The 18,123-nt window shown below is 45.2% G+C and overlaps 1 protein-coding gene across 5 annotated transcripts in view; it reads right to left on the bottom strand.

Annotated features, from left to right (window-relative positions):
• TTC7B (tetratricopeptide repeat domain 7B) overlaps positions 1-18,123 on the bottom strand; it is a 245,701-nt gene that overhangs the window by 97,258 nt on the left and 130,320 nt on the right. For all 5 annotated transcript variants that reach the window (XM_036882090.2, XM_036882091.2, XM_036882094.2 and 2 more), the window contains 3 exons: positions 4,043-4,126; positions 2,953-3,057; positions 1,035-1,152 (listed from right to left, as the gene is read on the bottom strand). In XM_036882090.2, coding sequence (XP_036737985.2) covers positions 1,035-1,152; positions 2,953-3,057; positions 4,043-4,126 — 307 coding nt within the window. The remainder of the gene's footprint in view (positions 1-1,034; positions 1,153-2,952; positions 3,058-4,042; positions 4,127-18,123) is intronic.

Genomic DNA, 18,123 nt, shown 5'->3' with positions numbered 1-18,123 from the left:
GTACTGCCAATGTATCAAGTGTGTATGAAAAACTAGCAAAAAATCCATTATTGAAAATCAACTGATATGCAAAACTTCTCCAGGGTCTTTGATATTTTAAGAAAGATAAGAGAAAGATTTGGTGTAATTTGTAAAATAAACTATAACAAAACTATAAAGAAAGAAATAGAAAGTGGGCATTATAAAAGTTAGGGTACTATTTTCTTAGGGTACCTATTTACATAGACCCAAGGGGGTCTATGATCAGGAGGGGGCATAGGAGCCCCCAGGAGGCTGGCACAGTTCTACCTCCTCAGTAGAGTGGTGATTACAAGGATATCTGCCTTATTCTAATTCATTAAATTATATATTCAGTTTTTTTTATATTCATGTTATAGTTAACAATAAAATCTTAAAGAAATAATAGAGTTCAGAAAAATAATTATCAATTTATATTTTCTGTAAACATATATTTTAACTTCATTAAGTATACAAAACATAATTTAAAAAAATTTCTTTACTAGCCAAAAGCCTGTCCACCAAAACCCTAAGTACATCCCAAACATGCAGAGTCACTGGGTGGGTATTCGGTATTTGGTGAGCTACTGCACTGCTTGCGTACCTATCTGTGAATTACAATGTGCAAACGGAGAAGGCGTAGGTCTTGACCAATCAAGGGAAGCATCCTGGAAGAGGCTGAACCCTTCTACATTCCTGTACCTAAGATCCAACATCCCTTCACAGGAGAACAGCCGAGCCAAGTGCTGGGGAAGAGGCAGGCCGGGTTGGGTGGACCACCTCTCAACGGCCTGCGTACCTGGCACCTCATGGCCAATGCCCTGCACCTGCCAGGTGGGCGCCCTGTGCACTTGCGAGGAGTGCCAGGAGCCCTGGGAAGGTGGCCTCCGTCCCTTCCCTCCCATTCTCCAAGGGGTCCCAGCAAAGAGCACAGCACAGCAGAACGACCCAGGGCATATACCCCACTGAGCCAGAGGGGGCTTTGGGAGCCCTGAGGGGCAGACCTAGGCAGCTCCCGTGGGCGGGGCCTCTCTCACCGTCGGTGGCCTGCAGACTGTACGTGAGCCCCAGAGCTAAGTAGCCTTTGGCCTTGAACTCCGACGTTTTCTCGCCTGCGTCAACAACGGTTTTGGCAAACTTCTCGGCCTCTTCCAACTGAAAAACCAGACAAGTTAAAAACAATAACAACCTGCAGAATTTCTAATATGAATTCCCACAAGCATCTGCTGCCAAAAACAGATTTCTGATGAGTCACTGTGAAAATAACTCCCAAATCTTGCAGTTCCACTCGGGTGGTTCTGTTTTTATTTGAGCCTCTCTAACGGTCCTCGGGGTGCCTCTTTTCTTGAAAGGTCCTCCCCCTTGCCTTTTTTTTTTGAAAGTTTCCCTTGTTGCTTTTTTCTTTTCCAAAGTCACTTCCAAATTTTGTGGAGTTCTTTTTGATCTTTTTTTTTCTCACTGATTGGTTTTATTAGGTTGCAGTAGGTACTCAGAAGTTGAATTTTACATACATATGCAAATAATAGAGTTTATGAAATGTTTTGTGTTTAAGGCTTTCCTTTTTTTAAATGACATAAAGAATCCATTTAGACTTGGATTCTCCCACAAGCTGTTAAAAATGTCAAGACTCCATCTATTTATTTTACGATGCACAGGACATGGACCTGGCACTGGCAGAGTCCAATGACAAAATGTGCACCTGTAAACTATACCCACAGCGAGACCTTTTGCACAATTCATCAGAGGCAAAAATAATAAGATTTGTTCCTTCAAAATATGGCAAATGTTGATATTACTGAAGCCAGGTGACAGTACATGGAGTTCATTGTACTCTTTACTGTTGTGGTATTTGGAAATTTTAATAATAAAAATGTAATAAAGCATATACAGAAAAGATTTGTTACTCTCATTTTTAAAAAAACCCCATCTGGTTTACTTGAGGCGTTAGAGGTACACATGTTAGAGTCACGAACAATGCCATAGCTGAGAGGAACATGGCGCTGCTGGAAACGGGCGTTTTCAGAACTGAAGGGTGTGGGCCACTCCTGGAGCCCGGCTGCACTGGCCCCTTGCTTGTGGCACCAAATTGTGGAAACCTGCACGGACCACACAACACCTTCACAGCTGTGTGTTTTAGGTGACAGCCTGCTCTTTCAAAACGCCTTTTTCCTTTCACATTTGCCCAAGTAAAATTTAACAAAAGTAGAGCACTTTCTTCACAAGATACACTTTTGTCCTGCTGGGTGAGAAGAAGTGGGAAAAGCAAGCAGCAAGGACCACAGCAGGAAAACCTTAGCAAGGCACCCAGGCTTTTGGAGCAAAGTCTTCTTCTCACTACTCTTGGTGTGAAGTTAAAGAAAGGAAATTAAAACTCCATCACACATGGCAATTATTGATACCTCCATCTCAGCGATTAGTCTGAGTTTTCTATATTCTACTCAAGTGGTGTAGTTTTGAAGTACCAGAGCTTGAAACCAGACTGTTCCCACATTCAGATTTGCGCAAGAATATTTCACAAGGAAAGTCTGTATGAAGGAAAAGGAATGAAGAACGTTTGGTTACACATGAGCTGAGGTGGAGGGGGACTCTTGGCTTGCTAGGAAAGCTCAGCTCTGCTAAGAGTGACTCATTCAGTGACATGCACCTTCTCGGTCCTGTGTCGCTTGCATACAGCGAGATGTATCTGAGTATGAATTCCACTTCAATCCTCATTTCCTTTTGGAAGCACATTCCCATGAAAAAGAAGAATCTGGAGTATCTTGGAAGCCTATGGATTCCCCTCAGCTCTTGGCTCAGTCAGGCCCGAGAAGGCCAGTGGCCCAGGCCAGGGGTCTAGGGCTCTGAACAGCTTTGCTTCTTTGTAGCTGAAGAATTACTACTATTTTCTCTCAGTGCTTTAGAAAGAACAAGGTTGGTGGCCCTGCACACGAGTGGGGGGGCCCCAGCCCTACTCACCCAGTGAAGGGAGCCCATGCACAGCTTCGCAGCAAGGAGAGGGATGGTCGCGTCATCAGGCCTCAGGCGGATACACTCCTTCAGCACCTTCACAGCACGGGCAGACTTGGCAAAAGGAGATCATTTCAGTGGAAGTCAAAATTTTGACAGAACCAAACACGAAAGCCTTCTCAGAGGGGTTTCCAGTTAAGATGTCCTCTTAGTGAGGTTTTCTAACTTTGGGACCAACCAAGCAGGGGCCCGGGCATGGCCATGACCAAAGCTTGGGGCTCTGGAGTGATGGGAATAAACTGGTTAGAACAAGTGGAGGTGCTTCCCTGGAATCCCCTTAATTTTGTTCCTTACTTGTGTAGCCTTTAAAGACAGTGGAGACTTATGTTAGTATGAAAAATAAGCTATTCAATTTAAAGCATATCCTCAATTTCTGTTCCCATTCAGCCCAAATAATTTTATAGCTCAGATTTAACAATTCACTAAATGGCAGATTCTGAAATGGCCCAAATTACCAAGAATAACAATGGCTACTACCTTTACTGAGTATGTGTCATGTAGGCTGGTGTTCTAAGCACCTTGTGAGTATCATCTCATTTACCTGATAACAGGTCTATGATGTAGGTACTATGATAATCCATTTTTCTGAAGAGCAAAGTAAGTGACCTGCCCTGGGTCACACAACCGTGAGGGGCAGCCCCAGGCCTCAACTCCAGCAGCTGGACTTCACAAACAATGCTTTCAACCAATATCATGCATAGCCTAATATAATGTATTGCTAAAGAGAACTATAGGATTTTCCCCCACCCCCTAGAATAGGTTTATACTCTCAGATGAGTGAAAAGGGTCAGTGGAAAGAACTAGGCTGAGTGTAAGCCACTTCACATGACAGTTACAATGGCTAGAAAAAGGCAAATATTTCAGAATTCTTCTCAGTGAGGTGTCCATGTTGGCCCCAAAAGAATTAGATTGTTCATTTACAAATGACCACAGGACAGTTTAAATGGTTTAGACTGCTACAAGATACTAAATCACCCCCTTGGACTTAGAAGACATTAACCACTGACATAGACATTTCGTGTCACAAAGGTCCACTCACTTTGCCAGCCGCCATGAGTGACAGAGCAAACTGGTACCAGAGGTGGAACTCCTCAAAGGCAAACTTCATGGCTCTTTCCAAGCACTGGTTTGGAAAGAAGAACAAAGGCAAATATCTGAGAACTGCTGGTTCACAACCGGACAAGGGTGAGTTTGTGTCTGTGCACATTAAGTCCTCCAAAGTCTGCTTCCCTTGAATGCTTCAAGCATAACCCTCCAGCAAACATCTCCCAAATACACAGGACGCACTGGGCCAGAAGCCAGGACAATCCTCAGTGGACTAAAACACAACCCTTGATTTCAAGTAGCTTCTCATCTAGTACAAGGAAAGAGGTAGGTACCCAAACAACTCAAGTGTACAGCCCAAACTGACAGGTGTGGGAAACAAAGCCCAGTGGAAAAGTGACCACAGGGTTCAGAAACAGCATTCTGGGAGAATGGTATTTGAGCTGGACCTTGATTGATGAGAAGGCAAAACTCACAGCTACGATTTGGAAATGGCGCTGCAGGAAGCAGGAGGGGGTAGGGCCAAAGATGCAGCTGCACAACAGGGTCTGCTTTGACTTTTGATGGGAGCAGTCCAGTATAAACCAGCCTAGGGCACAGGGGCAGGGATGGGGAGAACCAGGCTGGAAGGGAGCCACAGGCTGGGGACATGGCAGCTCCTTTTCAAAGTTCTTCCATCTCCCTCCTCTACCACAGCTTTGGTTGTCCCTCCTCTGTGCTCCTAAAGTTCATAGCTATATGTTCACGTGTGTTCACACGGTTGTCGGCACCCTCCGGCCCAGCCCTGCCTGGTCCCACTGTGAGAGACTGTCAAGGGCAGAGACCCTGACTTGTGTGTCTCCTGGGTGCCTGTCTATGTGGGTCACCTACAAATGGACTTCACTCTCGGTCAATGAGGAGTCTCTGGTTTCTGCAGAATGATGTGATCACATCAGAGTTGAAGATCATGGGGGAGGGTGGTGCAAGACCAGAATGGAGACAGACTAGGAAGAAGGTGGACAGAATGGTCCCAGGACCTCAAACCAAGAAAGGAGTCTGACTGAGAGTCACCAAGGACAGGCCACCCCAGGAAGTTGAGGTTGAGGTGGCTGGTGGGGTGGAGGCACTGAAGAAGACCTCCAAAGTCTCTGGCCTGTATTCCTGGGAGCAAACCTATGGCAGTGTAGGCCCCTGTGTATACACACATTGTGTGTGTGTATGCATGTGTGTGTGTTTCTGAGAAAGAGAGATTTTTTTAGAATAAAAGGAGAAAGGAGAGGAGAGGTGTTTACTGATGAGTTTTTGGAACATGGTGGGTCTGAGGTGTCATGGGGTGGTTTACTGGAGATGGAGACAATCTGGGGCCTCAAGAGAGAGGTCTAACAAAATACATATAAGAAACTGAGCTGAAGGAAATTGAAGAACACATAAATCAATGGGAACATATCCTATGCTCATGGATTAGAAAATTTAATTATTGTGAAGATGTCAATATACTACTCAAAGTGATGTAAGAAGCCAATGCAATCCCTATCAGAATCAACTGCATCTTTTGCACAAACAGAAAAACCCATCCTAAAATTCATAAGGAATCTCAAGGGACTCTAAATTGCCAAAATAATCTTAAAAAGGAACAGAGGTGGAGGACTCACACTTTCTGATTTCAGAGTTTACTACAAAGCTATAATAATCAAAACAACATGGTACTGGCCTAAGGACAGACCCCAAAGACTTGAAAGCAGAGATTCATATATCTGTACACTCAGGTTCACCAGCGCTGTTACCCACAACAGCTAAAATGTGGACATGAGCCAAGTGTCCACCTATAGATGAGGGATAAACAAAATGGGGTACACATACACAATGGGGTATCACTCAGCATTAAAAAGGAAGGCAATTCTGACACAGGCTACAGCACTGGATGTACCTGAAGACATGCTGAGTGAAATAAGCCAGTCACAAAAAAATAAAGATCACTTGATTCCACTTATGTGAGGTACTTGGAGTAGTCAAAATCACAGAGATGAGACAGAAAGTAGAGAGGGGGTTGTCAGAAGGTGGGGAGAGCGGAGAATGGGAGTCGGTGTTTCACGGGCACAGAGTTTCAGTTTTATAAGATGAAAAGAGTTCTGGAGATGGATAGTGGTGACGGCTGTGCAACTTTATTGATGTGTTTAATACCACTGCACTGTATGCTTAAAAATGGTTAAGATAGTAAATTTTGTCATGCACATTTTATCATGATAAAAAAGTTGGGAAAAAAACCATTCATGTGAGAAGAGTTGAGGTAACTGAAAGAGATCAGAACACCTCAGGAGAGTATTCAGAGAGACGGCAGAGGACAGAACCTTGGGAAACATCTCGATTTAAGGAGAAGGGACGGAAAAAGGAGCAGGAAAGGAAGCTGAGGGCGCCTGGGGCGTGGGTACAGTGGAACGTGGCTACATAGTCAGGGCTTCAGGAGGGGGACCCACAGGGTCAGAGCAGCAGAGGCCACCGGGGGCTGCACTCTGTGAGGGCAGCTGGGGGCTGCGCTGGAGGAGGCGCCAGGCCGTGGGGCCAGATGAGTAGAGAAAAGGTGAAGATGAGCCGGGCAGCAAGGGCATGTGGATCCTAGGCCTGCAGGAAGAAGAAGGCTGCTTGTCATGTACTCATCCTGTTACAGAGGCAACTTGGAGGGACAGGCTGAGGAACTCAGAGAAGAAACTGAGGCGATGAACTAGGGCCCAGAAGAGCGGAGAGCCAGGTCCCTGGACAAGCAGCCCCTGGGGTAAGGCCTTCTCTCAAGGGGGCAGGTTCCTCAAGATGAAGAGGGGGGCCCTCAGGCCAACCAGTTTTTTCTGTGAAGATGGAATGAGGTGGTTGCTCAGAGAAAAGGAAAAGAATGGAACCAGGAGTTTTTAAAGAGAACAGAAAAGCTTTAAACAACAGCAAAGACTTCACCCTGAGGGGACAGAATGTTCCCACTGCAGTGTGGTGCCCGTGGCACGTCTCTAGCCACGCTCTGTGGCCAGCCAGGAGCAGAGGACAGTGACAGCCAGAATCTTCGGAAGGACTGGACGGACGAGGAGGGGGAGCAGGGGGCTGGGGGCTGAGACAAAGGACCCACAGGGAGGGTGACACACTGGAGGAAACAGTAAAGGAGAAGTGAGGTGGTGGGAGAGCAGAGCAAAGAACCGTAGCACCTCGGTGGTATTTACAGAGACGGTCACAGTTAATGTTAACACACTTACTGGTCAATGCTAGCCTGTTTGCTGTGAAGACCTCACAGAAACATGCTGAAGAGCGAAGTAACGAGCAGTTAGTAAGCACTGACTGTGTGCCTAGGGATGATAGAGGGTGGTACCTGCAGATGCCAAGTAAGACGAACACCTGGCCCCTCATCTTGCTCACAATGGCACCCTGCTTAGCTTAAATCTTGGGAGTGGACCTAACTCCATCCTGGACGATGCCGTGCTGGTAGGTGAGACTCCGAGATGGTTCCTCAGGGGGCACACACTTTGCCCTCTGCCCTGGCCCTTCCATTTGCCTGGGACACAGACTCAGTGCTAGAGGTCAGGCTGCCGAGAATTGAGAAGCATGAGGACAAAAGCCACTGTCCAGGATACCTGAGCAGAAAGAGAAGCAGCATCGGGCCCCAGAGGCCACTGAGAAGTAGAAGCTGCCTGGGATGCAGCCTCTCACCAGACTTCTTACTGCAGGGCAAAAAAATAAACCCATATTTGGTTAAGTCACTGTAAGCTGGTTTTGTAAATTACACCTGGATACACCTCTCACTAACACAGACCCTGAAGGCAGAGCTGGGGTCTGAACCTGACAGGACCCTCTTAACTGCTCTGCTCTACTGATAAGCAACAAGAAGCCATTCTCTACCTTTAAGAAGCACAGTGCAAAGAGAAACTAAAGCAGCTTTAAGCATAAAAAGATGAAGTAGGCAAGACAGGATGGTGGGGGAAGACCTAGTCCAGGTGTGGGGTGGCATGGGCTGGGAATAAGTGCGGGAGGACAGGGCTTCGGGAGAGAACACCAGGCAATGAAAAGCCAACAGTCTTAGAAACCGATTTAAGGAGGGGGCTGCGGGTGACGAAGGAGGAGGAAGCCAGAGCAATAATCATATTGGCTGGAACCAGGCAAAGGAGCCAGTATGTGGAAAGAAGGGGGAGATGAACAAAAGTGAGGTTTGTTCGAACAGCTCTACTCAACTCATTCACTGTGATATAACCACTAAGTACTTAAATATATACACAGAAACATTTAAATGTTTAAATGCTTCTTCCTTCTTTTGCTTGGAGGAATGATAAATATCAACTGTTTTTCCTGATAAACAAAAGGAGCTCAGCAGCTGAAACAGCCCGCTCTGCATCAAAAAGCTAGACGCTATAAATAAGTGTGCATCCTTATTCTCTTGAGTGCCAAAGGCTAACATACTCATTATACTCTGTGAAAAGCACTTACTGGAAGCCTAATTGGTATAGAGCTCTGTTCCAGGTGCTATAGGAAAATACCAGCCCTCCTAAACAGTAGACTCAGAGAATCTTGAGGCTGCGACAGAACTGGGGAAGCATCCAGCTGGAGTCCCAAAAGGAGAGGACCTTTGTCGTTTTGGCTGCCTACCACCTCAAAACTCTTCTGATTTCTCGTTTCAGCAGTTGGGAATGGGGGACACCCCAGACAGAAAAGAGGCAGTAGGAGTGCATCACATGACCCAAGCCCAGCCAGCCTGTGCATCTGGACTAGAGGTGGTGGAGGGGCCGCGGAAGGTCGTCCCGGGGGGCCAGGCCTGGGGGCCCCAGTAGCAGGGCTGGTGGAAGCCCTCCGGAGTGAACTGTGTCCTCCCAAACTAGGTCAGAGGTTTTGTCTCCTTAATTTCTGCTCATGTACATTCTTCAGCCTTGTGTGGAACCTGTGAGCAGGACACACCAATAAATGCCTTTTCTACTTGCATTAACTGGACAGGTTCTGTTACCTACAACCAGGGCCCTGAAAGCACACCCAGATAGACACTTCAACCCCTACCTCCTGGCCCCCAACAAGTAGTTGTACTACTTCTGCCTGAGAACCTTCCAGCATAGATAATTCACAACCTGAACAGGAGCTGGAAATAAAGAACTATGCACCACCACAGATTGAACAGGGCAGGCCAATTAGCCTCTCCATACACAGTCCTCACTGTAAAATGGGAAATACGGTAGTAATTAATGTAGAGAGTTGTCAGGAGGATTAAATTAATGAATACATATAAACAACAAGAACAGTACCTCATAAACAGGCTAGTAAGGACTAAATAAAGGTTCACTATTTCCTTTTTTAAAAAAACTGAACATTCTTATATTAAGAAAGAAAATTCTGTAATACCTGTTACTTTACCCAAATTTAATACATTAAAATTCAAGTTTATAATACATTCTATCAGATAATCATTTACTTTACAAAATGCTTCTGCATTTCAGAAAAGGATTCAGTCTGACACCCTTGAAAGTAGTGCACAACTTTATGGAACCAGACTAGAATACATGTTTATTATTTATTTCCTTAACAAGTGATAGGGACTGAATGTGTCCCCCCCAAATTCATGCTGAAACTTAATCCCAATGTGATGGTGTTTGGAGAGGGGCCCTATGGCAGGTGATAAGGTCATGAGGGTGGAGCCCTCATGAATGGGATCAGTGCCCTTGTAAAAGAGATTTCCTGGGCCCCTTCGACCACATGAGGACACAGTGGGAAGTCAGCAGTTTGCAACCCAGAAGTGGGCCTTCACCGGATATCAAAGCTGTTGGGGCCCTAATCTTGGACTTCCCAGCCTCCAGTACGTGAGAAACAAATGTTTGTTGGTTGTAAGTCACCCAGTCTGGAGCATTTTGTTACAGCCCATGGACTGAGATGACTAGCTTTTGGAAACACAGACTGTTAGCAGGAGCTCTTCTAATTCTTACAAGAACTGCCTGGCCTGTGTGCTCATCCTGACAACCCTATCAGGTTGGACAGATCTATTGTGGTCCTCCATTTACAGATTTGGAAGCTGGAGCCCAGACAGCCTCCCTGACTATGCCAGGTCTCAGGGAGCTGGTGGTAGAGTCAGGATCTGAATCCAGGCATTCTAGTGCCAGAATCAGAGCTCTTAACCACAAACTCCACTGCTTCGGAGACTTTAATTACAGACATGCCACTCACAGTTAATTTATCAGGCCCACACATGCTGCAGAAAGCAAAAGATAGCTAAATAAAAAGCCCCTAAAAATGCCACATGTTCCCTGAACTAGTTCTGAGATTCAGCAATATTTTTCACAGCTAATGGGGCCCTTGCTTCCATGGCCTCTTTGGGATCCCTAAGGTTCCTGAGGACTGAGGCCTTTCCAGCTTGCAGAATTTTCAAGAAACTTCACAGGCCACCTGGTACCTGTTGCCCCACAGTGGCCGATGACACAGCATCCCTGGCCCATCTCAAAGGCACTCCATTTGTGTGCATCATGCATTCTCTGTACCGCAGCATCTTCCTCAGACCCCTCTGGGCCTTTTTCTCTCATAACTCTAACAACCCACAGCCATAGTAGGCCGTAGAGGTGTCACAAAGAGGATTAGGAAGTAAGTCCACAATTACAAAGCAGCCTTCACTCCAAATTGGAGGTCTTTGCGCTCTGGTATCAGAACCAACAGGTCCTTCTCCCTGTGGGCTCTCAGCATCTTACACAGAGTGATGGCTCACGGGCTCTGGAAGAGTGCCTGGGCAGCTCCAGGTGCTTCTGAAATCTGGCCACCAGCATATACTGCTTGGATGTTTAACACGGGCTCCCCTATGTTCCCATGAACATTGAGATTGTCTAAGTCCCTAAGCAGCCCAGGGCAACATACCTCAATTGCACAAGGAGGCCCTCAGCCAAAAAACACATCTATGAAAAAAGGAACTTGGGTTGTCACAGGGGCATTTGCTTTCCACAACCTCAGCTCCTTATGGGAGCTGTTCACCCTGCTGCTGTTTGACTATCTGTTTCAAGCATCCTAATCATATCTGGATGTCACAGAGTAAATATTTCCAGTTTTAGTGGAGTAAGGAGATTGGGAACAGGATATATGCTATAAAGAAAAATAAAATAAAATAACTCACATTTTAATAACGGTTCCAGCCTAAAGTACTGATGAAATGGACTTAAGAAGATGCAGGTGTTTTGTGCATGGGGTGGGGCTGCTTCAATCTCCTGGCCCCGCCAGGGGGCTGGGGGCAGGGAAGGGGAGAGAAGAGGCAGGGGTGAGGCCGGGAGGAGGGCAGCCGTGTGTTGAAGGTGCTGGCTCAGGGCCGGACTGCCTAGGCTTAATCCAAACTCCTTGCTCACCAGCCATCAGGCAGTTAGGGGGTGAAATGAAGTAATGCATGGAAATGCTTACAAGAGGGTCTTGAAGGCTACAAACATGTCACTACTGATGTTACTTTTACTAAACAAAGAAGTGGCAGACCCTGTGGGATTTTGGGTTCAATCTGAAGGGGGAACAAAGGGGAGAAAGAGGAGCCCTGGGAACAGGGTGAGGTGCCAGTGGGTAGCAAAGGGAGCCTCTGAGTGGAAAGGGAGATAGGAGAGCAAGATGCTGGCCCTTTTACACTTCCAGTGTCCAGTGGGGAGATGGCAATGTGAGTCTGGGGAGAGGGACCTGGGGTCCAATCCAGATCTGCAGATCCCCGAGTCACAGCACGTGATGTCTCCAAATCATCCCCCTTACAAGAAAAGAATATGGATTTGGCAGTGGTATTATCTCTGCCAGGAAAGATATGCCCATTTGCTGTAAACATACTACCGCCACCTCTCTAAATCCCAGATAACATTCATTTAATACCATGAATATTTGGTAGAACAATAATTAGACACTAAATGCCATCCTAATCATTTGAATGGTAGTCAAAATGTCACCTGCAAATATGTTGTTTCCTTTTGGTAGCAAGAGCTTATCCTTCCGAGTCACTTATTTTGGCTTTTCAGAACTCAGCCATCTCTGAGGGGGCCTAGGAATGAGCAGTTCTTCTGGCAAAAGGAAGGGATTTAGCAGTTACCTTCCCAGGACGCAAAGCCCGACTACACGAACTGGGTGCATGGCAGTGACAGCTGCACGATGCCACAAGCAAGGAAAAGCCAAAGTCTATTTTTGGAATTGAAGAATGAGACTCAGCATCCAAAAACCCATGGGGGAGGGGCAGGAATAAAATAATCAGCTACCCCTCAAGTTTAGCCTGGAGCTTAAGTCTAAAATACATCATGATTAAAACAGAACAAATAAGAGTCAACTGTCTTCATTATCCACCTGTGGACATGTTGGCTGTAACCTCAAAGTCCTCATAACATAGATCCTTCAATTGATTAGGAAGGTTTTCTTTTCTACTAATATGCTTAATGAGTCAGAAAATAAATGTTAATTCCTTGCGGATGTATAACTGTTTCTTTAATTGAACAGGTACCTGGACACTATTTCATGTCTTTACTGTAGCAGTGAAAAACTAAGCAATTTAGACCTCTTGGACCATTATCTCAGACCCACAGAATGTGATACCAGAGAGCATGTTGAGACCTTCGAGGCCGTAGAGTCCCACCCTTTCTTTATAAATGTGGAAACTAAGACTCAGACGGGAGGCATGCTTACAGGACTACCACCTACAAATAAAAAGTACCCCCACCCAAGTTTTGAGAAAATGTAGGCTATGTCCATCAAGTTTTGCTCAGGTTTTCTCCCGTTAAACTAGAAATAAAATACAGCAAACCCATTTCTCTTTTTGAGTTAAATAGCAATACTGCTCTAAGCAGAGGAGTCTCAAAGCTTTATTGCTTTGGCAGATGCTTAGATTAAAGAGCACCCCTGCCTGCCTCTGGCCATGGTAGGAGTAGTAGAAGTGGGCTGCTTTTCAAAGGTCACCGACTTTATTACAGAATTTGAATGCTGGACGCCATCCTCTGGCGTGCTCTCTACTCAACTATATGAACCAACTTGATCAAGTTTGCACAAGAAGTACTGGGTCTCCAGGGTCCTACCAAATACTAGTTCATCTGCTGTTTTGCTGTTATAGCTGTTCTTTGTTATTCTTGCAAAATGAATCACTAAATTCACTTAGGAATGGATATCTAATGCCTCTACTTCCTCCCTCCTCAACTGCCTCTCACCAGTGGTCTTTGTCTGTGTCCAGGCTTCGGGCACAAGGTTTTAACCCTTCAACCATGGCTGCTGCTTCACCCCTGCAAGGGCCAAGGGAGGGAAGTAGGAGTTGAGGGTGCAGAGGTCCAGGGCTATATCATGTACAGAATAGGTGCTCAGTGAATGCTTGAATGAAGGAATAAACACAGACCGCACGCTGAGATCAGTCTCTTAGGTCTCCTCTAAGGCTGGGCCACAGAGACAAGCTGTGAGGACTGTGGTGACAGGCAAGGACCTGGGGATGACATCTAATCAGAAGGGTCACTCTGCCCAGCTGCCTGTTTTCATAGAGTTTAAAAGCTAAGAATCATTTTATAGATGAACATTTGTCATTAATTTAATGAGAGGAAATACTAACTTTGAACCCGAATTAAGTGAAATGTCATTTCCCCACCCCCACAAAGCAATCCCTTTCTTCTGGTTAATAGACTTGTATTACAAAAAGTTGTACTATTATACTTTTAATTTAATCAATAAAAATTTTGTGGAAATTTGTTTCCTCTATTGTTATAACTATACAATATCCTTAATTTTGCCAAAAGTTCCTTAAAGCCTAAAATATACTGTATCTGGTCCTTATGGCAAAGTTTACCAATCCCCAAACACTTCATGCTGGAGGAAAGAAGACAATGTAACAGCTGCCTTCAAACATTTGACGTTCAGTCAGTGAGGCAGGACTGAACCTGCCCTGCTGTTCCAAGAAGAAAGAGCAGGTGAAAGTTGCAAGGAGACAAATTTTAGATCAATCCTTTCTGATAACCAGAGAGGAATGGAACAGTATGTATTACAAACCAAGAGCTGTGCTGGCCTTCTTACACCTATTATCTTGCTGAGCTTCCCAATAATAACTTAAGCAGAGGCCCACAGTGGCTAAGTATCTTTCCCAAAGTCACACAGCTAGGGAAGGACAGGGCCAGGATTTGAACCCAGATATGCCTGACTCCAAGGCTAAGTTTCATACTCTACAAAGAAAGACCCAACTAAGGGTCAAGGATCATTTGCCAGCATTATTACAGAGGGGACTTTTACATTAGAAAGCAGATTACCAACACCACCAATAAGAACAGTAGCATGCACTTTGCATACACTATCTCTTTAATCACTACCTCACAATAACCCTTGGAGGCAGGTCCTATTATTACCTGCATTTTCCACATAAGGGGACTCCACATATGAGTTTCCACATAAACTCAGATCTGCTATCAAAACACAAGGTATTGTTAAAATGGCAACATTATCCAAAGTTCCCTACAGATTCAATGTGATCTCTCTAAAAATTCCAACAGCTGTTTTTGTAGAAGTGGAAAAGCCAATCCTAAAATTCCTGTGGAATTGCAAGGGACCCTGAATAGGCAAAACAGTCTTGAAAAAGAGTGAAGTTGGAAGACTCACACTTCTCGATTTCAAAGCTTATAACAAAGGTACAGTAATCAAAACAGTGTGACACTGGCATAAGGACAAACATATACACCAATGGAATAGAACTGAGATCCCAGAAATAAACCCATACATCTACGGCCAACTGATTTTTGACAGGAGAGACAAGTTCATTCAATGGGGAAAGAACAGTTTCTCAACAAATGTTATTAGGGCAAATGGATTTCCACATGCAAAAGGGTGAAGTTGGACCCCTATCAGACACCACATACAAAACTTAACTCAAAATGGATCAACAACCTAAATATAAGAGTGAAAATCATAAAATTCTTATGGGAAAACATAAGAGTAATATTTATGACATTGGATTTGGCAATGGATTCTTAGATATGACACCAAAAGCATGAGTGAAAAAAGAAAAAATCAATATGCTAGACTTCATCAGAAGTAAAAACTTTTGTGTATCAAAGGACATTATCAGAAAATTTAAAAACATCCTATGGAATTGGAGAAAATATTCACAAGTCATCTATCTGTTCAGGGTTTATTATCCACAATAAATAAAGAACTCCTATAACTCAACAACAAAAAGACAGACAACTCAATTTAAAAATGGGCAAAGGTCTTGAATAGATATTTCTCCAAATAAGATACAAAATGCCAATAAGCACATGAAAAAATGTTCAACATCATTAGCCATCAGGGAAGCGCAAATCAAACCCACAAACCATTTCACACCTACTAGGATGGTTATAATAAAACAAAAATACCAAGTGCTGGTGAAGAAGAACCCTTGTGCCTTGCTGCTCGGAATGTAAAATGGTGCAGCTGCTATGAAAAAAGGTTTGGTGGTTCTTCAAAAAGTTAAACATAGAATTACCATATGACCCAGAAATTCCACTCTTGGATAGAGACACAAAAAAAGAACAGAAAACAGGAACTCAGAAATGTGTATGCCCATGTTCACTGCAGCATTATTCACAAAAGGCAGAAACAATCCACATGTCCATCAATAGATGAAGGAACAAAATGTGGCATATACATACGATAGAGTATCACTGAGCCAAAGAGGCATATGCGAAGTCCAATCAGTGCTATCAGATGTATTATCACAACATGGCTGGACCTTAAAGAGACTAGGCTAGGTGAAATTAGCCAGATACAAAAAACAATTATTGAATGATTCCATTTAATGATGTATCTGGAATAGGCAAATTCTTAGAGATAGAAGGTGAATCAGAGATTAGCCAGTTACGGACTGAAGAGGGAATAAGGAGATATTGCTTAATGGGTAAAAAGTTTCTGTTTGGGGTGATGGAAAATTGGAAATAGTCATGATGATAACACAACATTGTGAATGTAGTCAATGCCAGAGTTGTATACTTAAAAAAGGTTAAAATGGTGTATAAAGTTCATTAATGGTCGTAAGAAGAAAGTAATGATGCTTAATTCAAAAAACACTTCCATAGTGGTGGGAATGTAGCTTCCAGTGGCCATGTCAGTAGCTGAGACTCTTTGGGGCAGGCCTGTCATGCAAAAATGACAACTGGTCCCTACTGGGCTGACCCCCAGAGCTACAGCAAAGTTTGGATCTGAGCTGGTGCTGTGCTCATAGTGGGCCCACCGCCTCCTTTGCTGCCTATTCCCCAAACTAAATGACCTTTAACCTTTGGGCCTACCTGGGGAGGACACATTCATTGCACATCCTGAGACAGTTTATCTTAAAAAACAGAACAGGGAGCAGTATGAGAATGCACATTAGCTCTGAAGTATTGGTTTATTCAGCAAGTTTTTATTGAACACCTACCATGAACTAAATGCTCTGCCCTGATCCCTCAGCAGTTGGTGGCTGCATTAGTCAGGACACACCGATGCCTTCTAGGGACCTTGGCCCCGGGTCAGGGCTGGGCTTCTGCAGTACAAGTGAGGCAGCATGAAATCCCAAACACTAATATAAACTAGCAAATGGTGTTAGGCAGACTTAGATGTTCAAGTGTTTTTCACATGCTCCCTGATTAAATCAGCATTTGGGTTAGGGATGTGCAGAGGTCCCTTTGGTACAAGCATTAGCCAGACAGTGCTACCCACAGAAGTATAATGTTGTTGAGATTTACCATAAACAAATGAATATGAGTTAAACAGGAAAGATAAAAATAAAAATACCACTTCTGTCTTTAAAGCTGCCATGCCTATGTAGAGGGGACACATACCCCCTTCCAAAAGGACCCTATAACATTCTGTCAAAATGGAGCCATTAATAGTCAAATTCAAGAAACAAACCTCCCTAGCAGCTTGGGTTCGTTCTAGAAAGCAGAGGAAGCAGGGCTTGTTGCTTTACTTTTAATAGCGCGGGTTGTCATGCCAACTAGTGCTGCTGTTTAAATTGAAGGGGGAAAAAAAAGAAGTGTTCCTTCCTACACAAACCTCCAGCAGGGCTCACAGTTAGTCTAAAAACCATGAAAACTCACAGCACGGGAGATATGGTGAATACTGTACCTGTACTGAAACCTGTCAGAATGAGCTTGATAGACCCTTGGTTTGTACTTCCTTTGCCCAACGCTCCCTGCCTGTACCCGGCCAAATGGCGCCCTGAGAAAAAGAAAAGCTTTATGTGGGCGCACACAAAGGCAGCCGACCTTGGGTTGGGAGAGGAGCCTTCCATCTTGAATAAACTCAGCTGAAGAGAGAGACAATTTTCTTGTGAAAGTGGCTCTGCTCCCGCCAAAAGCACAGTTCTTGAAAGGCTGGGCCCGCGCAGTGCGGAACAACACACCCAAAGGTGTCAGTGGCAGGAGAGAAGATGAGCCACAGGGTTGGGAATCTCAGCAGAGCCCCCCCGACCCCCACCGCTGTAGCTGCAGGAGTGCTGAGGGGCCAAGACTCCATAAGATGGAGTCGCTGAGCCCAAGAAGGAAAGCGGGACCCTGACGTGGAGCGCGGGCGCTGGCTGTGGCCAGGAGAAGGAAGGGACGTATGAGGACAGGGTGGGAGGGAGGTGAGGCCTCTTTTCTCACCACAGCCAGCTGGTTGTTGGCTCTTCTGCTAAGCAGAGGCTCCACCTCGTGTAAAGGGAGATCTGTGCAGCGTTGCTGAGACAAAGGAAACCGGCCCACAGACCAGCCCAAGGGGGTGCGGCTGGACCACATCCGCGAGGGGCCCAGCAGTCTGCACCGTGACGTCAGGGCTCTGACAGTCTGGCCCCATGCTCCCCATCCAGTGTCCTCTCCTGCACACCCCTATCCTGAGAGAGCAAGCCCTCGGTTCCTGGACCCAAAGGCCTGGTGCTCTTGCACCTCCACGGCCTTAATGATAAAAGCATCCCTCTGCTCTTAGACCTGTCGATTCCTTCCAGGCCTAGAAGAGCCCATCCAGGTATCAGCCGTTGGTAACCCCTCGCTGGCACCCAGACCCTGCAAACTCCGCTGCCCTTGGCCTAGTCCCTCACCTGCAGTTAACAGGCCTTGCAATATCCAGTCTTCGCCAATTAACTGTCTCTTCATGTGTTTTTCTTTGATCTCCCTAAGTAGACTGGAAGTTTCTGGAAGCCAAAAG

Source organism: Manis pentadactyla, chromosome 11 (assembly GCF_030020395.1).
Source record: "Manis pentadactyla isolate mManPen7 chromosome 11, mManPen7.hap1, whole genome shotgun sequence".
NCBI classification, from domain to species: Eukaryota; Metazoa; Chordata; class Mammalia; order Pholidota; family Manidae; genus Manis; species Manis pentadactyla.
Note: the sequence above shows the minus strand (reverse complement) of the source record. Positions and strands in the feature narration are given on the sequence as shown.